Source organism: Sapajus apella, unplaced genomic scaffold (genome assembly GCF_009761245.1).
Source record: "Sapajus apella isolate SASKATOON/1434 unplaced genomic scaffold, GSC_monkey_1.0 scaffold11, whole genome shotgun sequence".
In the NCBI taxonomy this organism is placed as follows: domain Eukaryota; kingdom Metazoa; phylum Chordata; class Mammalia; order Primates; family Cebidae; genus Sapajus; species Sapajus apella.
Window position 1 is genome coordinate 4,445,344 of NW_022436951.1, and position 23,607 is coordinate 4,468,950.

At 40.9% G+C, this 23,607-nt stretch overlaps 1 protein-coding gene across 3 annotated transcripts in view; it reads right to left on the reverse strand.

Moving 5' to 3' along the window:
- Positions 1-23,607, reverse strand: part of EGFLAM (EGF like, fibronectin type III and laminin G domains) — a 227,006-nt gene that overhangs the window by 56,662 nt on the left and 146,737 nt on the right. For all 3 annotated transcript variants that reach the window (XM_032278918.1, XM_032278919.1, XM_032278917.1), the window contains 3 exons: positions 2,211-2,326; positions 1,312-1,630; positions 552-652 (listed from right to left, as the gene is read on the reverse strand). In XM_032278918.1, coding sequence (XP_032134809.1) covers positions 552-652; positions 1,312-1,630; positions 2,211-2,326 — 536 coding nt within the window. The remainder of the gene's footprint in view (positions 1-551; positions 653-1,311; positions 1,631-2,210; positions 2,327-23,607) is intronic.

The following is a 23,607-nucleotide window of genomic DNA, read 5'->3' on the forward strand; positions in this document are numbered from 1 at the left end:
CTTCCAGACCTTTCTGTGTCTTTGGAGACACCCAAAAGAATCAGTTTAAGATGAGATCACTGATTAAATTCTTATCTGCAGTGATTCAGATCAGAGAACCTCCATTGGGCCCTCATGATGCAAGGGTTGCGTAGAGAACTTTTTCTATTTGTTCAGTGACAGCTATCACGATGAAGGCACAGAATTGGGCTCTGCTTTTAAACAATCTGGAATGAGGAATGCATTGTTTCTTCTCAGTCCTGACCTGGGAGGAATCACTATTATGAACAACACTGCTAGGACCCCAACATTCTCACTTGGAACCTTCACAGCAGCCCCTCTATAGTCCAGTGTTAAACAAGCCCACCCTCTCCTCACTGTCACACTTGCATGTTGTGAATGTGCCCCTCATTCCTACTGTCTCATGAGCGACTTTAGAGACAGGCTCTGTGTCATCTTTACCTTTGATCGCCCTCCCTGCTGCCTCCCTTCCTCTCCCCCAGCCTTTGAATATAGTACATTGCTGTGTTAAAGTGTCCAAAAAGCACTCATCAAACAACACATCCTCTTACCCTAAATTCAAGGGTAATTTGAAATGCCTGATAGGAGTTCTTCAGAGGTTCAAACGTCACATAGGAGTGGCCAAAGAACTGAGGATACTGGATAACAATATCTGAAGAAGAAAAAAGACCACACAAAAGAATGCTATTTCCTCACTTCTTCAAAAGCAAAAATCAATATACAACATTGCCTGGATACCTCTGAGTGAGAACCCTCACTAATCTGTTCAATTTTACTGTCTCCTTTTCTATACTTTTTATACCTACAACTCTTATTCTTGGAGCCTTTGAGCTTCTGAAATTCTTAGGAAGAAGCGGCGTTTTTGGAGCCTGGCCCTGGCTTTTCTAAGAAGAAACCAACGGCTTTAAGAGCACTGTCACTTGCCCTCAGCTACAAGGGCCTTTGTGTAATATAAGTTGGCCCAGTTGTTATCCTTCTAAACCCTTGTGTGTATGTTTTAGCTGCATATTTTGGTAGAGATGAGATTATAGTAAAATCTATATCTCTAAGGTAGTATCAGGATGATGTATTGATTGCTTTAAAGGAACTACACATTTGGCACACATAGAAATAGGGCTGCTGTCTACTTAAAAGCAATGAAAGTTGCCTCACAATTTGCCTTGTATTGCTAATTTAATGACCAATATGTGGAAAAAGGAACTTATCTTGGAAAAGGGGCTAGAAGGAACCATATTTGGACCACAGAACTGCCCTCTGGTGCTCAATGGTGCCAATTCATCACCACATTCTTCCTCTCCCCCAAGGACCTACCTTCTGAGCAGCTCTCACCACCTTTGCCCAGGTTGCAATTGCATCGCGAGCCCCCCCAAGTGTAGTCATTGACACAGAAGCTGTCGGCAGGGCAGAGAGTTTCATCACAAGGCACGTCAAAGAGCCTTGACATCATGGCCACACTATTCTTCCCCTTCGTCTCTCCAGGAATGGGCTGGGGAGCCACTGTGGTCACGGGGAGAGATGCTGAGGTAGGGGGGACGAGCCTGGAAATGGTCTTTGGGTTAGATATAGATATCCTCTTGCTTTCCACCAAAATTTTCTTCTTCCCTCCTTTGGTAGCAGGAAGTGGTTTAACCTAAAGCCAGAAAAGGAAAGAGATGAACACAGGGCATGGCAACTGGACTGCTTTATTTATAGTTGTTGCCTAGTACTTGAAAACATGGTCACTCCCAAAAACCCTATGATGGAGATGGGCAAGATAGCACTGACTCCAACTTACGGACAAAAGGCTTGATGCTCAGGGACTTTCAGTGCCTTTCCCTGTATTACTCAGAAAATCAGCTGTAAAGCTGATATGACATGATTTAATCTTATTACAATATTATGAAGACACATGACTTTGTCAAGAAATTGTTCATTTCCTTATAATACCTGCTTTTCTGAAATTTCCCTTGATGGGAAATTTAAATATGTTTTTTGCCAGATTGTGAAGTCCGCAGGCAGGAGCTGCCTACAGAACTTCAGCAGGGCTGGTACTTCCCTACCACTAATTTATCAGCTCCTAGAGACTGATCGTCAGAGGAAACAAATCAGTGTTAAAAGCAAATGGGCCCATTTAAGTTTTAAGTAAAATGTTTATGGTCCATTGGCTAAACTGCCTTGTTCGGCAAGGAAACATAAACACCCTGGGTATTGAGAGCAGAGATTACTGTTACCTCCTCAAAGGAAATATCCAAATCTAAGTCGTCTTCAAATCCTTCATCATCCTCACCGGCTCCCATGTCGGTGATATAATGGGGTCCATAGCGGCCACTTCCCGCCTCCTCAGGGCCTTCACAAAGAAAAGCAGCATGCCTTCCATCAGCACAGGCTTCGCACCGTGTCTAGCCTAACTCAGCCACAGGCAGAGCTGTACCGAATGGAACGCGGTGTATTGGAAACGTAACAACAAATTCAACACAGAAAAGGAAGCATCAATGGCCAAAATATATTTTAAAATGTTTCCTCTCATAAGTTATTAAGGAATTGCCCCCATTGAAACCAGAAAGAATTTCCATTTTATACTGACAACACTGGCAAAAATGTCAATGAGATAATAAAAATATTACTAAGCATGGGATCAATAAGGACTCCTACTCACCGTACCTGTGTAAACTGGTCCAGCCACTTTGTGAAATACTTGGAAATATTTCATAAAGTAGATGTTTGTTCATACCTAGCAATCCCACCCTAACTTACAAAAGCTAGAGAAACTCTTGCACATGTGTACCAAGAGGCATGTGCAAAACAGGTTCATAGCATCAGAATTTGTGATCTTAAAAAATACTCCAAAATGCTATTTATAAGAACAAACAACATCCCAAATGTCCATCAACAAAGAATGACTATGTTAGAATGGAGTACCATATAGCAGGGAAAGGAATGATTGATCATTTAATATATCAACATGGCTTAATCTCACAAGATTTCATGCAAACAATGCAAGCTGCAAAAGAACACATCAGTTTGATGACCTTAATATAAAAGACAACAGAAAGCAAAACAATATATTACTTAAGGATACATATATATGTAATTTAAACTCTAAAAAAGCAGGGCAATCACAATCAGATAAATACCCAAGGGAGGACAGAACAAGGATGTGAACGAGGTGTGATTCACAGGGGCCTTTAACAGTATTCCATAAAATAAACATATATATATATACTTTTGATGTACTAAGTATTTCATTAAAAAGTCTTTAAAACAAGAAGGCAGATTTTAGTAAATATTCCCATAATCCCCCCCAAAAAAGGGGGCCCTGTAGGTATCTTGGGGGCCAACCATTTCATCCATTTTAGCAGGACAACCAAAATCTTTCAGAACTGAAAGCTGGGCTGAGAAAAGCTTTCAGATGACAATACAGAGCATTGTCCTTTGAGGGACATTCAGTTGGCATTTTTATTCAACTGTCATCCACAAAATCCACTGATCCATGGAGCTCTGATTCAGGCTGCACACAGGAAGCACTCCACCAGGAGGGGGCAGCCTTTCAAAGAGCGGCTGCAGGGCACCTGAGTGTCCTCACAGTGGGTTTGGGCCAGCACAGGTACTAACCTGCTGGCCACTCTCAGCTGAACAAACCAGGTACCAGCCTTCAGGGCAGTAACAACTTTGACAACAGAAACTGACTTTGGGAGGTTGCTGATGCCCATTAGTTATTAGACATCCAGTGTTTGGATGACTAGTGAAAAAGAAAAAAGAAAAATTATGTAAAAAACAAAAACTAAAGTTAAAGACATTTTGCTTTCAAAATAAGCTAAGTCAAGGACCATTCTCACAAAGACAAACTCACCCTCCTACTTTGTCCATCCAGGCCGCGATAACAAAAGTACCATAAATGGACAGCTTGTAAACTGCAAACATTTCTTTTTCACAGTTTTGCAGCCTGTGAAGTCCCAGCTCAAAGGGCTGGCAGTATCTGGTGAGGGCACAGATGTGCCTTCTCCCTGCATCTGCACATGCTGAAAAGGGCAAACAAGCCCCTTTGGGCCTCTTTAATAAGAGCGCTGATCCCATTCACAAGGACTCCACCCTTATGACCTAACACCTCCAAAGGCCCTACCTTGGGGGTTAGGATTTCAGCATATGAATTTGAGGGAGACATAAACATTCTGACCATAGCACTCCTCCAAACAAAATAGCACTTGAATCGAAAATGGAGCGGAAGGAAATGGCAGGAAGTCATTTTTGTCAGGGGGTGTCCTGTTGACCAGAAATCAATCTCTTCCTAGACCAGAAGAGAGAAATGTGGTCAGCAGATGACGCAGAGGCAGGGTGTAGTGAGCTGTTCTCAGGGGTTCAGGCTCATCTTGGTGGAGGTGAGATAAAGTGGAGGTGGTGTTGTTCTCCCCCCTTCCACAGCAGCTCCCCAGTTCTATTTAAAGTAGTCACTGGTCAACTGAAAATTCAACGTGTCAATGCCAGATTGATACCTGGATGCAAGTTCTCTCAAGCCACCTGCGTGCAGCGTATCTGTGTGCCAGACGTCTCCACACAAAAAGCCCTTGAGGACAGCTCCCTCCTCTCATCTCTATCTCTGTACAGCAAGCCGTCCCCCTTATCTGTATTTTTGCTTTCCGCAATTTCAGTTACCCTCGATCAGCCACAGTCCAAAAATATTAAATGGGAAATTCCAGAAATAACAATTTATAAGTTATGAGTAGCATGGTGAAATAGCTCACTGCCCTGCTCCGTCCTGCTGGGATATGAATTATGCCTCTGCCTGGCGTGTCCACACTGCATATGCTCCCTGCCCATTGGTCAGCAGCCGTCTCAGTTGTCAGATTCACCGTGGTGGTATCCAAGTGCCTATGTTCGATTTCATAATGCCCCCACAGTGCAAGAGCAGTGACTCTGTCCATTCAGATATGCCAAAGAGAAGCCATGAAATGCAGCTTTTAAAAAATCAGATGCTGAGGTTGCTAAGATCTTACGGTAAGGTAAGCACAAATCTTCTATCTGTGAAATTGTCAAGAAGGAAAATGCAATTCACACTAGTTCCACTGCATATATAGGGTTCAGTACTATCTGTAATTTCAGGTATCCACTGGGGGTCTTGGAACACATCCCCCGCGGAGACAGAACTGCTGTATCTCTCTCTCTCCTGGCCCCTCTTTCTTTCCCTTTCTCCCCTCTGTCCCTTCCCTTGCTCTCCATTTCTATCTCTGCCTCTCTCATATATCAGAATTGTCAGATTCCAGAAGAATAAATCCATTTGGTAGTAAAAGAATTATATAGCAGATACACAAAACAAGCTGGCTTTTGTCTTCAGTAAATTGGTCTCTCTCCATCCAGGCTGTTCTCCCTTGCCCTGAGCACCTTCTTGGCACATTCTCAACAATGTTAAGATTCTTTTCATCTTTATCCTATGGTTTTCTATCTGAAAAATCACCTTCAGTGACTCTCCACTGCCCACAATATAAATTCTGGGCTTCTTAGTCAAGAATTCAAGGTTCTCAAACTAGCTTCTCTTTTCCTTCTTCTTTACCCCATCACCATGATTTATTGAATTCTACTCCCTTTCCCCTTCCTACCAGGTATTATTGGGGGCTTAACATGATATATTCCTAAACCTTTCAATAATCTTATAAGGTAAGTATGACTAATCCCATTTTGTACATAAGAAAACTGAAGCTAATAGTAGTTAAGTGATTTGCCTAAAATCAGAGAGTTTACAACTGGCTGAGCTGAACTCAAGTCCAAGGTCTGTCTGGTAACTGCTCTCCAAATCGCCAGTTGCAGAAGAAGCCACTGTGAAGGTAGGAAGATCCTAGAATTTGAGAAAATTACCATATATGGATCATTCTTCATGTGCCAGGAGCTTCTCATACATCACTTAAGTTAATCCTCACAAAATACTATAAAATTGGTGTTATTACTCCTATTTTACCAAGTGGAGATATAGACACAGAGAGATGAAATAACTTGCTCAAAGGCAGGCAGACGGGGGATGGTAGGGCTAGCATTCATCCTTGGTTTCTCTTTTTAGTACATCATGCTACTTCACCCGAATCCTAATTATGTTTTCAGGTTTTTGTTGTTTTTTAAAAAAACACTCTTTAAAGCTATATAATAGCCAAACTAGTCTACCAGTTCCCTCCTTAATGCAGCTTGTATTTTCTTACCCTAAGATTTTAGTTAATGCTTTTTTTTTCCATTGCCATCTTCTCCCCACTCCTGTCTCCTTACACCCAGCCTACCTATTATCCCAGGTGGCATGCATTCTGTGGAGACAGACTGGAATGTGTGCCATGAAAAGACCAAAATAAAGCGACATTTAAAAAAGAAAACAGACCCTTCTGGGGAAAAATGGTGAATCCACAAAGTAAGAAGCCAACAAGACCTGTAGGACATTCCTTCATCTTCTCCTGGATAGGGCTGCCCAGCCATGGATATATGCCTCTAATTGTGAGCACGGCATAAATGCCCATTGCTTGATAAAGTCAATGCATGTGTAAGATGGTATGTACATCTTCTGGACTCCTGGCCTTAGACTCTTGCCTTTGTGTTTACCAACTCAACTGTAAACCTTTGAGGGCAGAAACCATATTTCAGATTTCTTGATATCCTTTCCCTTCTCCATGTCACTAACACTTCATGTACTCGACAAAGGTCAACACCTTTGAGGGGAGTGAGAGAAGACACTCCCACAGTGCTGAAGTATGTCCTGCGCTTGCCAAACATGGTAGGACTCTGCCTCCCAATCCAAAGACCCCCAAAATTGCCACCAATCCTGTGCCTTTCCCTTTCCCCAACTCAAGCTAGAAGAATGGAAAGAGACCTTAGATACCACCCAGCCCAATCTTCTCATTTCACAAGCATGGAAACTGAGACCACAGAAGAAAATTGACTTAAAACCAAGATCTCACTCTAGAACCAGATCATATGACTCCTAGTTCAATATCCATAAGGCTCCATCACACTATTTTTTTGGCTTCAAGTATCTAGAGGTAGTTCCGTCTGAAGAACATGGAACCTAGAGCAGCTGAGGGTTAGAGTGCAGGAGGCTGAGATCTCTTACTGCCCCTCCATCTGCTCTAGGAACTTCTGTTTCTTGAAGGGAACTCTGAAATTCCGAGAAAAGGACCACAAACGAATTGCTGCAGCTACGAAATGATACCATGATGAGAATGGAAATAATCCTAGATTCTCTGCTCATTTCAACAAGTAAAATAAGGCACATATTTCTCTATGGATAGTGTTCTTTGGTCTTTGTAAAAATTGTTTCTGTTTTGACACTTTTTCTAACCTATTTCTTTGAAGCCTGAGTTCCCTCGGTTTGGGGAAACACAGGATATGAAAGAAGGATGGGAAAAGGAAAATGGAATCACAGGATTTCGAGTCAAAGAAATTTTAACTTTTGTAGAAAGACTGCAGGGATAAGCTAACACAACCAGCCCATTTTACAGAGGAGTCAATTAAGGCTCAATGAATCCATGAGACTCACCCAGAAAGCAGCTCATTAGTGGCAGAGCTGATCTAGAATTCTGGGCTCCTGCTGCTGCAACCAGTCCTCTTTGCAGCATTCCAAACTCCCTCTCTCATCATAATCCAGGATAATAGTCATTTCCCATTTTTAATAAGAAGGAAGTGAGCACAGAGAGAACCAGGCACAGCATGATAGAAGAAAACTGGAACTAAAGCCTCACTGCTTTTGTTTCCTCACTGCCTCGCCACCTCAGATCCCAAATCCACAGCTTACAGGAAGTTTTTTACCAACGTTATTTCTAAGTGAGCACAGAATGTACCATCCAAGCCAGTGATAAGAATTCTCCCTGTAGCCTGGGGTTATTGTAATTAAAGTGCATAACTTATCTCTTTCTACTTGGCACTTTGTTAATTAGGAAAAGAGAACATTAAAAAGGAGGCATTTATTAGAACCAGAATAATCAAATCACTAGTTCAGGGGTCATTCCACTGTAAGAAAAGTCAATAAGGAAAATACAAAGTTTTGTTAATAGATAAAAGGGTGACTTTTATTTTATAAAAACCTGTGCTTTGTTTTAGTAAAGGCATCACAGGTTTTCTATAAATAGTGAGTTTCTCAGCTATATCAATGCGATGTAGTTGGAAATATTGCTGGTCACAGAATCCAAATAATTGGAAGGAGGACACAAACAGCAAGTCCTTGAGCAAGTCACTTAATCTCTCTGGGTCTTGTGTTTTCCAATAAAATAAGAAGTAGGATTAGACTTGATGACCTTGAAATCCTTTCCAGCACTTACATCCTGTGACCATAAGGTCACACTTTTAATTTAGACATAGTGCAGGCATCTGCCCTATCAAGCAAGGTTTGAAGAAGAAACAACTAGAGAATTTTACTTATGTGGATGAAAGAGAAAACAGAAGTTAGCTCCGCATGGAAGTTGCATGCTTTAGGTATTGTAGCTTTGTGTTCTCCTGTAAGAGGTGATCCATCATCATTTATTGGAATCCATTTTCACTCAAAAGAACCAGGCTGTATTTTGAGTCCCTTCTCTTAATGTCTTTTAGCAATGACAAGGGATGAGCACTTAATCCCTACTGTCAAAGTTCCAATCATGAGAATAGGGTTCCCCTAAGTACTGCTAGATTCTTGTCCAACCCCTTTCCTCCCTACGGAAGTGGGGACGGTGACTTGGCTGCTATGTGGAAGCAGTAGGTCCACATTTCTGAAGAAGGGGAGCTAATCTATCAGATGACCATGGGGGCTGGAGCTGTGGCTCATGCCTATAATCCTAGCACTGTCATTGGTGCTTTTCATATGAGTAGTCAGGGGTGGGAGCAGGTTGGGATAGGTTGAAGAACTCAGGGGCTGCAAAGATCTGGATGGCTTTCCATGCTCCTCCCTTTCCCCGAGATAATCTGCTGGAATCAGTCCCTTCCAATCTGAATGAATCTAATGAATGCAGGGGTTCATTTCTATGATGGTAGGGTAGGGATTGGTGGGGGAAAGTGGTTCTGAGTGTCGTCCATAGGCAGATATGTTGTTATTTAATGCTCAACACACTTCATGAAGCTCTTATTTGACCAAGCTCAAGAGTGGCACCTCAGGCACCCAGTGACTTCCAGAGCCCTCACCTCAAAGCTTCTCGGATGCCTTTATCTTTATGCACGTCCACACGGCAGAAGTGTGAATGGTACATAACCCCTGTGGGGTGTTGCCTTTTGAAGTACGTAAGCCAGTCAACCAAACACAAGCCACTGTGTCTTTCACCCTCAGGGTCTCCCTTTCTAAAGATAATGGGGCCGTAGAAAGTTAAGCAGATGGCCAGAGACCAAAGTGTTATGCACCTGCTTCTCTGCCACCTGCTGATGGAGGAGATACATAGGCAAAGCATAATGGGAGAGGCGGCTGTGAACACAGCAGGAGAACCCAAGGCCATATTTCCATCATGGTGTGTGAGAAATTTCAGGCTTGGAGCCTTTGAAAATTTAGAGAATAATGAATAATAATTTACTGGCAACCTTCTGTGGCAATACTTCAGGACTGGAGGTGGGGTGGGCAGTGTAAAATTCAGACAGGTGATTAAAACTTATCTAAACAGCTGAAATGGTGGCTGACATTAGGAATTCAGTGTTATGTACACAGCAGGTGCTCAATACGTATTTGTTAGATGAGTGAGTGAGTGAGTAAATGAGTAAGTGAGTGAATGTTTTCTATACGAGCCAAATCTTGCAGGGTGCTCTGCATATGATAAATGCAAAAATAAATGTTAGTTGAAAGACCTCAGTTATAATCTGATTTGCTCTATATATCTAGTCAGTCATTTTCACTGAAAGTTTGGTAGCAATTGTAAACTACTAATGGCGGAAAACTATCGCCCATAACATCAGGAGGCTATAGCTTTAAACAGAAGCTTGCGCTTTGGTGGGTTCTCTCTCTCTTTCTCCTTCTGTGGGATAATTGGGCAGTATATATCACATTCCTTATCATTTACACTTTTTAAAAAGAAATTTAATGGCATGTGATATGTTTAAGGGACAACATATTTAGAAAAATGTGGATCATTGGTGCTTTTTATATGAGAAGTTAGGGGTGGGAGCAGGTTGGGATAGGTTGAAGAAAGAATAAAAGGTTTTTAAAAAGTGGGCACAGTGAATGTAGAAAACACAATAACTCTGGCTTGAAGGAAAGCAGGGAGATGGAATGGTAGGTGGTGCGTTGTGAGCATAAGGAGAGTCTTTTCTGTGAGCAGGGAACAAACACACATCGGCGTGCTTATGGGGATGATCCACTAGAAAAGCAGAGATGAAAAGGTGAATCGCTTGGAGAGACAGGGGTAACTAACTGAAAATTGACGAACAGGGAGAGTGAAATGGCAAGGAGAGAACAGATGTAACTTGTCGGTGGCTCACAATGCAGTGGGAAGGGAGACATCCACACTGGCAGTTGTGCAGCAGGAGGGCTGAAGCTAAGATGTGAGCACTGAGTCTGTGGAGCTTCTCTGTCTCTTAAAGTGGCTTCGCATTTGAATACCAAGCACAGTTCAGTTCTCCTTTAGGTATTCAGATTGGCAAATGGTTCAAACCAGAGACACTTACACCGTCTCTTCTCACTCTTTTAAGACAAAGTGCTAGGAGAAAATAATCATCCACACAATATCCTATATTCAGCCTGGGCAAGATGGTGAGACCCTGTCTCTCCAAAAAAAAATATTAAAAGTTAGCCAGGGAGAGTGAGGAACCAAGATGGCCAAATAGGAACAGCTCCGGAGTACAGTTCCCAATAAGAGTGGCACAGAGGGTCAGTGCTCACTGCATTTCCAAACAAGTTTTCACTGCCCATGGACCAGGAGATTCCCGGACCAAAATGCACCAGGAGTGCAGAGGTTTCAGCTGCCGCATCAGCGCACAGAAACTCACACAAGTCTGGGTTGCCTTTTCAGCTGGTGCCCGGAATGCCTGGGAGATAGAGCCGCTCATTCACCTGAAAGGGAGGGGGCTAAGACAGGCAGCCAGGCTATCTGGCTTAGAGGGTACCACCCCCACAAAACAAGCAATCTGAAATGCTCTGGATTGAGAATTTCACAGCAAGCATGGCTGGACGCAGGACCGTCCAGCTCAGTGGGGGGAAGGGCGTCCCCCAATACTGAGGCAGCTCACAAAGCAGCAGGGCAGAGCCTGCTGCAGCTCAATAATGCCTCTGCTGGCAGACTGTGACTAGACTACTCCATGTGGGGCAGGGCATCTATTAAAAAAAGGCAGCAGCACAACAGGGACTTATAAATAAAGCCAACCTTCCTAGGACAGAGCACCTGGGAAAAGAGGCGATTATGAGTTCAGCTACAGCAGACTTAAAGGTACCTACCCAGCAGCTCTGCATGGAACAGCGGAGCTCCCAGCACAGCCCTTGAGCTCCTATAAGGGACAGACTGTTTCCTCAAGCAGCTCCCTAACCCACATATACCCAAAAAGACACCTCATAAAGGGGAGCTCAGGCCAACATCTGGCGGGTACCCTTCTGGGATGAGGATAGGAGAGGAAGAAACCTATGGCAACCCTTGCTGTTCTGCAGCCTCCACAGGCGATCCCCAGGTGAGCAGGGTGTGGAGTGGACCTCCAGCAGTCCTGCAGCAGAGGAGCCTGACTATTAGAAGGAAAACTAAGAAGCAGAAAGAAATAGCTTCAACTTCAACAAAAAGGACATCCATTCAGAGACCCCATCCAAAAGTCACCAACTACAAAGACCACGGGTAGATAAAACCACTAAAATGGGAAGAAACCAATGCAGAAAGGATGAAAACACCAAAACCCAGAATGCCTCTCCTCTTCCAAAGGATCACAAGTCCTCCCCATCTAGGGATCAAAGATGGATGGAGAATGAATCTGATGAATTGACAGAAACAGGCTTCAGAAGGTGGGTAATAACAAACTTCTCAGAGCTAAAAGAACATGTTCTAACCCAATACAAAAAAACTAACAACCTTGAAAAAAGGTTAGATGAGATGCTAACTAGGATAAACAGCTTAGAGAAGAATATAAACAACTTGATGGAGCTCAAAAACACAGCATGAGAACTTCATGAAGCATACACAAGTTTCAATAGCCAAATTGACAAAGCAGAAGAAAGGATATCAGAGATTGAAGATCAACTCAATGAAATAAAATGAGAAGGCAAGGTGAGAGAACAAAGAGTGAAAAGAAATGAACAAAGTCTCCAAGAAATATGTGATTATGTGAAAAGACCTAATCTACGTTTGACAGATATACCTGAATGTGACAGAGAGAATGAATCCAAGCTGGAAAACACTCTTCAAGATATTATCCAGGAGAACTTCCCCAACCTAGAAAGGCAGGCCAACATTCAAGTCCAGGAAGTATGGAGAACACCACAAAGATATTCCTCAAGAAGAGCAACCCCAAGGCACATAATCATCAGATTCACCAGGGTTAAAATGAAGGAAAAAATCATAAGGGCAGCAAGAGAGAAAGGTCGGGTTTCCCACAAAGGGAAACCCATTATACTCACAGCGGATCTCGCAGCAGAAACTCTACAAGCCAGAAAAGAGTGGGGGCCAATATTCAACATCCTTAAAGAAAAGAACTTTCAACCCAGAATTTCATATCCAGTCAAACTAAGCTTCATAAGCAAAGGAGAAAGAAAATCCTTTATGGATAAGCAATTGCTCAGAGATTTTGTCACCACCAGGCATGCCTTACAAGAGCTCCTGAAAGAAGCACTAAACAAGGAAAGGAACAACCAGTACCAGCCACTCCAAAAACATGCTAAATGGTAAAGACCATTGACAAAATGAAGAAAATGTGTCAACTAATGGGCAAAACACCAGCTAGCATCAAAATGGGAGAATCAAATTCACACATAACAATATTAACCTTAAATGTAAATGGTAAATGTCCCAGTCAAAAGACACAGACTGGCAAATTGGATAGAAAGCCAAAACCCATTGGTGTGCTGTATTCAGGAAACCCATCTCACGTGCAATGACACACATAGGCTAAAAATAAAGGGATGGAGAAAGATTTATCAAGCAAATGGAGAGAAAAAAAAAAAAAGCAAGGAGTTGCAATCCTTGTCTCTGATAAAATGAACTTTAAGCCAACAAAGATCAAAAGAGACAAAAAAGGGCATTACGTAATGGTAAAGGGATCAATGCATCCAGAAGAGCTAACGATCCTAAATATATACAACTATATACACACCCAATACAGCAGCACCCAGGTTCATAAAGCAAGTTCTTAACAACCTACAAAGAGACTTAGACTCCCACACAATAATAGTGGGAGACTTTAACACTCCACTGTCAATATCAGACAGAGTAACAAGACAGAAAATTAACAAGGATATCCAGGACTTAAACTCAGATGTGGACCAAGCGGACCTAATAGAAATCTCCAGCAATCTCCACCCCAAATCCACAGAATATACATTCTTCTAAGCACCACATGACACCTACTCTAAAACTGACCACATAATTGGAAGTAAATCACTCCTCAGCAATGCAAAAGAACAGAAATCACAACAAACAGTCTCTCAGACCACAGTGCAATCAAATTAGAACTCAGAGTTAAGAAACTAACTCAGAACCGCACAGCTTCATGGAAACTGAACAATTGGCTCCTGAATGTCAACTGGATAAACAATGAAATGAAGGCAGAAATAAAGATGCTCTTCAAAACCAACAAGAACAAAGACACAATGTACCAGAATCTCTGGGACACATTTAAAACAGCATCTAGAGGGAAATTTATAGCAATAAAAGCCCACCAGAGTAGTGAGGAAAGATCAAAAATCGACACCCTATCATCAAAATCGAAAGAGCTAGAGAAGCAAGATCAAAAAAACTCAAAAGCTAGCAGAAGACAAGAAATAACTAAGATCAGAGCAGAACTGAAGGGAGATAGAGACACAAAAAACACCTTCAAAAATCAACAAATCCAGGAGCCGGTTTTTTGAAATGATCAACAAAATAGACAGACCACTAGCCAGATTAATAAAAAGGAAGAGAGAGAATAATCAAATAGATGCAATAAAAAACAGTAAAGGAGATATCACCACAGATTCCAAAGAAATACAAACCATCATCAGAGATTATTACAAACAACTCTATGCACATAAACTAATAAACCTGGAAGAAATGGATAAATTCCTGGACACTTGTACCCTCCCAAGCCTAAAGCAGGAAGAAGTTGAAACCTTGAACAGACCAATAACAAGGGCTGAAGTTGAGACAGCAATTAATAGCCTACCAACCAAAAAAAAGTCCAGGTCCAGACGGGTTCACAGCTGAATTCTACCAGATGTACAAAGAGGAGCTGGTCCATTCTTTCTGAAATTACTCCAAACAATACAAAAAGAGGGAATCCTTCCCGAATCATTTTATGAGACCAACATCATCCTGATACCAAAACCCAGCAGAGACCCAACAAAAAAAGAAAACTTCAGGTCAATATCCATGATGAATGTAAATGCAAAAATCTTCAATAAAATACTAGCAAGCCGATTGCAATAGCACATCAAAAAGCTTATCCATCATGATCAAGTAGGCTTCATCCTGGGGATGCAAGGCTGATTCAACATACGCAAGTCTATAAATGTAATTCACCACATAAACAGAACCAAAAACAAAAACCACATGATTATCTCACAGATGCAGAGGCCTTCAACAAAATTCCACAGCCCTTTATGCTAAAAACTCTCAATAAACTAGATATTGAAGGAACATATCTCAAAATAATAAAACCTATTTTTGACAAACCTACAGCCAATATCATACCGAATGGGAGAAAACTGGAAGCATTCCCTTTGAAATCTGGCACTAGACAAGGATGCCCTCTCTCACCACTCGTATTCAATATAGTACTGGAAGTTCTAGCCAGAGCAATTAGGCAAGAAAAAAATCTAAAGGATATTCAATGAGGAAAAGAGGAAGTCAAATTGTCTCTATTTGCAGACAACATGATTGTATAATTAGAAGACCCTATTATCTCAGCCCAAAATCTCCTTAAACTGATAAGCAACTTCAGCAATGTCTCAGGATAAAAAATCAATGCGCAGAAATCACAAGCATTTCTATACACCAATAACAGACTAACAGAAAGCCAAGTCATGAGTGAACTCCCATTCACAATTGCTACAAAGAGAATAAAATACCTAGGAATACAACTAACAAAGGACGTAAAGGACCTCTTCAAGGAGAAATACAAACCACTGCTCAAGGAAATAAGAGAGGACACAAACAGATGGAAAAACATTCCATCCTCATGGTTAGGAAGAATTAATATTGTGAAAATGGCCATACTGCCCAAAGTAATCTATAGATTCAACTCTATCCCCATCAAGCTACCAATGACCTTCTTCATGGAACTGGAAAAAAACACATCAAACTTCATATGGAACCAAAACAGAGCCTGCATAGCCAAGACAATTCTAAGTAAGAACAAAGCTGGAGGCATCACACTACCTGACTTCAAACTATACTACAAAGCTACAGTAATCAAAACAGTATGGTACTCGTACCAAAACAGAGATATAGACCAATGGAACAGAACAGAGGCCTTGGAGGCAATGTCACACATCTACAACCAACTGATCTTTGACAAACCTGATAAAAACAAGCAATGGGGAAAGGATTCCCTGTTTAATAAATGGTGTTGGGAAAACTGGCTAGCCATGTGCAGAAAGTGGAAACTGGACCCCTTCCTTACACCTTATACAAAAATTAACTCCAGATGGATTAAAGACTTAAACATAAGACCTAACACCATAAAAACCCTACAGGAAAACCTAGGCAAAACCATTCACGACATAGGCATAGGCAAGGACTTCATGACTAAAGCACCAAAAGTATTAGCAGCAAAAGCCAAAATAGACAAATGGGACGTAATTAAACTCCAGAACTTCTGTACAGCAAAAGAAACAATCATTAGAGTGAACTGGCAACCAATGGAATGGGAAAAAGTTTTTGCAAGCTACCCATTTGACAAAGGGCTAATATCCAGAATCTTCAAAGAACTAAAACAGATTAACAAGAAAAAAACAAACAAACCTATCCAAATGTGGGAGAAGGATATGAACAGACTTTTCAAAAGAAGACATATATGAGGCCAACAAACATGAAAAAATGCTCATCTTTACTGATTATTAGAGAAATGCAAATCAAAACCACATTGAGATACCACCTCATGCCAGTTAGAATGGCAATTGTTAAAAAATCTGGAGACAACAGATACTGGAGAGGATGTGGAGAAATAGGAACACTTTTACACTGTTGGTGGGAGTGTAAACTAGTTCAACCATTGTGGAAGACAGTGTGGCGACTCCTCAAGGATCTAGAAATTGAAATTCCATTTGACCCAGTAACCCCATTACTGGGTATATATATCCAAAGGATTATAAGTCATTCTACTATAAGGACACATGCACACGTATATTCATAGTGGCACTGTTTACGATACCAAAGACCTAGAACCAACCCAAATGCTCATTGATGATAGACTGGACAGGGAAAATGTGGCACATATACACCATGGAATACTATGCAGCCATAAGAAACGATGAGTTCGTGTCCTTTGTAGGGACATGGATGAACCTGGAAACCATCATTCTCAGCAAACTGACACAAGAACAGAAAATCAAACACCATATGTTCTCATTCATAGGCGAGTGTTGAACAATTAGAACACATGGACACAGGGAGGGAAGCATCACACACTGGGGTCTGTTGTGGGGGGCAAGGGATGGATAGTGGGGGTGGGAGGAGGTCAGGGAGGGATAACATGGGGAGAAATGCCAGATGTAGGTGACGGGGGGGATGGAGGCAGCAAACCACATTGTCCTGTGTATACCTATGCCACAATCCTGCATGATCTGCACATGCACCCCAGAACCTAAAGTACAATAAATAAATAAATAGCCAGGCACAGTAGTTCACACCTGTAGTCTCAGCTACTCAGTGTGGGAGCTGAGGCAGGAGGGTCCCATTAGCTCAGGAGTTCCAGGCTGTAGAGAGCTATGATTGCACCACTGCCCTCCAGCCTGGGTGACAGAGCAAGACCCAGTCTCTTAAAAAAAAATCTTATGTTCAATTAAATGATTGTTCCACAGTAAGAGTAAAACAAAGACATGATCACAAAGCCTGAGACAGTTTATCACTAACAGATCTTTAAACATTTATTCAAAAGTATATTTAAGGAAGAAGAAGGAAAGAGTAAGATGCGAAGAGTTGTGGGCACAGAAAGTGGTAAATGTGTGAATAAATCTAAAGAAGCATTACGGTTAGAAAAAAAAAAAATTAAAAAAAAAAGCCTAAACATGTGGTTACTAAACCGGGTGGAACAAAAATACAGAAAAGTAACATGTAACACAAGAAGGAATTGATTTGGACTAAAGCTGCTAAGGTCGCATTGATACAGAAGGGCTGGGCTCCTGGCTAAACCCCACCCTGAAGCCTGGAACCACGGCCCCAAGTGAAAACAACTGACTCCTCTTCTGCCCAAATGTTGCCTTTTTGGCTCGCTTCGCCCCTGTCCTGTGCCCATAAGACTTCAGCTGGCAAAGCAACAGAAGTGGCTGAGCATCGAGAAGCAACTGAGTGTTGCAGACTACACGTAGAGGACAGACGTGGCTAACTTCAGACGGTGCGGCCTCGGAGAGGCGCCTGGCCGGACACCGTTGGGCTCAGGGAAACATCACCTTCCCGTCCCCTTTCCAGCTTCCCTTTCCTCTGAGAGCCACCCACCACTCCATAAAGTCTTCTGCATTCACCACCTTTCAGTTCGTGTGACCTGATTCTTCCTGGACGCTGGACAAGAGCCCGGGTGCCAAGAGGGCAGGGGCTACCCTCTACTGAGCTGGCAGGCACTTGGCTGTCCCTGGACCGCAGAGCTGAAAGAGCGTGGGCTGCAACATGCTGGGACGCTGCTGCGGGCCCGCACAGAGCGTGCTCCTGCCGGAGAGGAGCGACCTGCCAGCTCCAGCATCCCTTCACTCTGGTTCCCGTACTTTTCCTCCCGCGAGGAGCGACCTGTTTTGCACATGCCTCTAGGTACACAAGTGCAAGAGTTTCTCTAGCTTTTGTAAGTCGGTGTGGGATTGCTAGGTATGAACAAACATCTACTTTATGAAACATTTCCAAGTATTTCCCGCCCACGAAGGGGGTCAAGGGAGCTAACCTGTCTCATCATTACTGTTTTATTGTTTGAGAGGAGGGTAACAGAGTTTGATGAACTTTAGGCTGTTTGAGGGTTAACAATTTATGGATGGTAAATAAAAGAATGTATAATTTCATCCCAATACAGGGGAAGAAAGGAGTAAGAAAATACAGTCAATTCTACAGAAAATAGAAAAGGGCTGGGTGTGATGGCTCATGCCTGTAATCCCAACACTTTGGGAGGTTGAGGCAGAAGGATCACTTGAGACCAGGAGTTTAAGACCAGACTGGGCAACATGGTAAGATCCCATCTCTACAAAACATCTTTAAAAGAAATTAGCCAGGCATGGTGGCACGTGCCTGTAGTCCCAGCTACTTGGGAGGCGGAGGTAAGAGGATCACTTGAGCCTGGGAGGTCAAGGCAGCAGTGAGCTATGATTGTGCCACCAGATTCCAGCGTGGGTGACAGAACAAGACCCCATCTCAAAAAAATAATAATAAAAAAAATTAAAAATAAAGAAAATAGGAAAACAGCAGAAACAAAAATCCTTCTCCAATAAAAAATGGAAAAAGCAGAGTAAATATAACAGCACAAAATAAGACTGTAGAAATAAATAATACATGTCAGCCATTATGCTAACTATAAATGCAATAAACTTGTCGTTTAAAAAACAGTCCTTGTCAGATTGGATTGAATATATTTGAGCTACATGCTGTTTCCAGAAAGTATCTAAAACACAACACACAGAAACATCAAAAGTAAAAGAAAGTAATGTATATTCCAGGCAATAGATAAGAGAAAGCTAGCGTACCTATGTAATTATTAAGTGATGTAAATGTTAAGTGGGAAAAAAGTACCATTAACGATAAAGATGGTTATTAAATGATAATTAAAAGAATTGTCAGGAATATAACATGATTCTAAACTCATATGCTCCTAATATCACAGCCTTACATATCCATCAAGAAAGAATCTGGGAGATGTGTAGGGAGATAGAGTGACAAACTATAATGTATCCTCTTAGTAATTGACAGATCAAGCTGACAAAAAAATCATAAGGATATATAAGATTTGAACAATGATATTAAAAATCTTGATCAAAAAAGCTTAAACAGACTTCTCAATATAAGAGACTTGGGAATAAATCTAATAAAAGCTATAAAGAACCTGCATGGAGAAAATTATTTAAGTACACTAAAAGACTCTGAAGACCTAAATGAGATATAATGTGGTGATTAATTTGATGATTCTATATCATAAAGATGTCAGTTCTTCTGAAATTAGCTTATAAATACAATTTTCATTTTAAAAATTCAATATATTTTCCTTTTTTAAATCCCAACAGAGTTTTTTATAAAATCGCAAAAACAATTCTAAAATTTCTATTGAAAGGCAAAGAATCAAGAAAAGACAAGACATTGTGGGCCAGGTATAGTGGCTCATGCCTATAATCCCAGCACTTTGGGAGGCTGAGGCGGACAGATCACTTGAGGTCAGGAGTTCAGGACCAGCCTAGCCAACATGGTCTCTACTAAAAATACAAAAATTAACTGGGCATCATGATGGGCGCTTGTAATTGCAGCTACTCAGGAGGCTGGGGTATAGGAATCACTTGAACCCAGGAGGCAGAGGTTGCAGTGAGCCAAGATCGCCCCACTGCACTCCAGCCTGGGTGGCAGAGTGAAATTGTGTCTTAAAAAAAAAAAGAAAGAAAAGAAAAGGCATTGTGAAGAACAATGTGGACTGAAATCATCTACCAGATATCATGACTTCGTAAAGTGGTAGAAATTAAAATACCGTGTAAGGCCAGGCGTGGTGGCTCACACCTGTAATCCTGGCACTTTGGGAGGCCAAGGTGGAAGGATCACTTGAGGTCAGGAATTCAAGACCAGCCTGGCCAACATGGTGAAACTGCATCTCTACTAAAAATACAAAAATTAGCCAGTGGTGGCGGGCACCTGTAATCCCAGCTACTTGGGAGGCTGAGGCAGGAGAATTGCTTGAACTCAGGAGGTTGGAGGTTGCAGTGAGTCAAGATCAGGTCACTACACTCCAGCCTAGACAACAGAGTAAGACTCCATCTCAAGCAACAACCACAACAACAACAAAGAAATTAAAACAATGTGATATTAAAGTAGGGATAAAGAAACTGACAGAGTATAGAACTCAGAAACAGATCCAGAAACGTATGGAGATCTGATATACCAGAAAGATGTCATTATAAATTAATAGGGGAAAGGATGAATGATTCAATAATTGGTGTTGGGGAAACTGGTTATCCATATGAAAAAAATTAATAAAGTAGGTTCTCCATATCTAAAAGTGAATTCTAGGTAGATTAACACCCTAAATGTGAAAAGCAAAAATTTTAAACTTTTAGAATAAAAGATATTGCCTAAGGAACTTGGAAAAAGGAAGTAGTTTTTAGCCAGAAAGCATAAATCAAAAAGGAAAAACTTAAGATATTTAACTACACTGAATTAAAATACTACTTCATAATAGATAACACAACTGAAATGAAAAATAAGTCACAGACCTGTAGGAGATATTTGCAACACATATGATTGACTAAGGATTCGTGTTTAAATATATATTTAATATTTATTACACATATATGCTAAATATACAATTGGTACACATGGGTATTTATGCCAATAAAAATTGACATAGCATCTAAACAGTCAATTCATAAGATGACTAATAAAATTATGAAGTCATGCTTAACTTCATTAGAAATGGAGACGTACAACTGAAAATAATAAAAAATTATTATTTTACATTCATCAGATTGGTATTTAAAAGTCTGATAATACCAAGTGTTGGCAAGGATGTGGAGTAAGACCTTCGAATACACTGTCAGCAGGAGTGAAGACGGCAGTGAAACTGAGGAAGAATTTTCTAATAGGTAGCAGAGCTGAAGATATGCATGCACTACAATCCAGCAATTCCACTTCAAAGCACATGCTGAAGAAAGCTCTTGTACACATGCACAAAGAAATATAATAAGACTGTTTATTGTAACATGGTTTATAATAAAAAAAAATTGAAGCAACTTAAATGTCCAACTGTGGTATACTCATATAGTAGAATGCTATATAACACTAACTGAATGCACTAGAATGTTATAATTCAACTTGCATAAAAGTCAAAAACATAAGGTTGTAGAGAAAAATTAGTTGCAGAAGGATACTTGCCATGTCATAGCCTTTATAAAAAAATGCTAAAACAGGTGTGATGGCTCATGCCTGTAATCCCAGCACTTTGGGACTCCGAGGTGGGCAGATCATGAGGTCAGGAGATCGAGATCATCCTGGCTAACACAGTGAAACCCTGTCTCTACTAAAAATACAAAAAATTAGCCAGGTGTGGTGGCACGCACCTGTAGTCCCAGCTACTCAGGGGGCTGAGGCAAGAGAATTGCTTGAACCCAGGAAGCTGAGATTGCAATGAGCTGAGATTGTGCCATTGAACTCCAGCCTGGGTGACAAACCAGGACTCATCTCAAAAAGAAAAAAAAAAAAAAAAAAAGCTAAAACATTCTAAGCAATATCATAAAGTTTGCAAATAAATATATGCATGTTGGTACAAGAATTAAGAGTAATGGGGGAATCATAAATACCAGATTCAAGCACCTCTCAGGAAGCAGGAAGGGATAGTGTTGGGAAGTATGCAGGGGCTGCCCTGTACCTTTAATGTTTTTTTAATGTTTAATCTGTACCACTGAAAGAAATGTGGTACCTATTAAAATTTTATAAAGCTGGGTCATGAATATAGTTTTTGCTGATATTTTTCACTATGCTTAAAATAACTCACAATAAAAAACAATGTAACAAAGCCTAAATTTTATTAGGAGAATAAAAATCCACACCTATGATAATAAGAAACAAAATCAATACTGTAGAAATTTGAATCAGTGGCATGGGGAATGAATTGGAGAAGTTCTCCCAGAATGCTAAGAAAAATGTCAGAGATGAAAGTAGGAGAGAACATGATGTGTATGGGTGTGGATATAGAAAACAAAGTCCAAACTAAGAGATCAGGAGTGTTTCTTTGGTATTTATCACAATAATGGAAATAAAAATATGAATTAAAAAAATAAAAATAAAACTTATCTGGGTTGGGGAAACAAAAAACTATAAAAACCCTGAGAACAGCTTAAAGACCTATCCCTACATATAAACTGACACAATTTTTACAGTGTAAAGAAAAACTAAGACTCAAGATGGTGATTTCCACATAGACAGGCAATTAGGCAAATAAATAAAGAATTGATGTTGACATACAGAATTTAAGAGGTGATTTATCTGGATTGTATCTGACTTAGTCTAGACAAATTAGGAAGGAAAAGGAAGTTTTATTACCTTCAGAGAGAGTGCCTGAACTAAAAAGAATTAAGATACTTTGGAAAAATTATGTTGAACTGTGGTTTAAAAGAAAAACTCTGGTATTCAATAGAATGTATCTTAGGTGACGGTCTCTAAAATATACATGAGAAATTTGCTGACTAATTCTAAAGAGCATGTTAATCATCAATGCTCCTAATTTTCTAAGGGTTTTCTTTCTATCAAGTTTGATCATCCCTGTGGAAATGCCATTACTCAACTACAATTCAAATTGACATCCTTAATTTTTAATGAAGATTAGTAAAAATCTAGCCATGCAAAAAATACTTTCTCATCCACTATAAAACTGCTTTGAAAGTCACTATTCATCATAACATTCAATATACTTTATACAATGATTCATTAGGTAATTTCTTCTTATGCATCAATTAAAAAAATATTTTCACTGAAAAACTCGTTTACATTTTTAAAGGATTTTTAAAAATTTTTTCTCAAGACAGGGTCTTGCTGTATCACCCACACTGGAGTCCAGTGGCACAACCAGGGTTCACGGCAGCCTTGATCTCCCAGGCTTAAGAGATCCTCTCATGTAAACCTCCTGAGTAGCTGGGACTACAGGTGTGCACCATTGAGCCCAGCTAACTTTTTTTTTCTTGAGATGGAGTATCACTCTGAGTGTTGCCCAGGCTGGAGTTCAGAGGCCCAGTCTCGGCTCACTGCAACCTCTGCCTCCTGGGTTCAAGCAATTCTCCTGTCTCAGCCTCCCAAGTAGCTGGGATTACAGGTATGTGCCACCACACCTGGCTACTTTTTGTATTTTTTTTAGTAAAGACAGGGTTTCACCATGCTGACCAGGCTGGTCTTGAAACCCTGACCTCAAGTGATTCACCTTCCTTGGCCTTCCAAAGTGCTAGGATTACAGGCGCTAGCTAACTTTTTATTTTTTGTAGAAACAGGGGTTTGCCATGTTGCCCAGGCTGGTCTTGAATTTCTGGGCTCAAGCAATCCTCCCACCTTGACTTCCCAGAGTGCTAAGATTGCAGGTGTGAGCCACCATACCTGGCCTGGTTTGCATTTTTTGATCAGACATTAAGAGTTCTGTAAGACCTTGATTTCTTTTTTTGTCTTTGCTAAA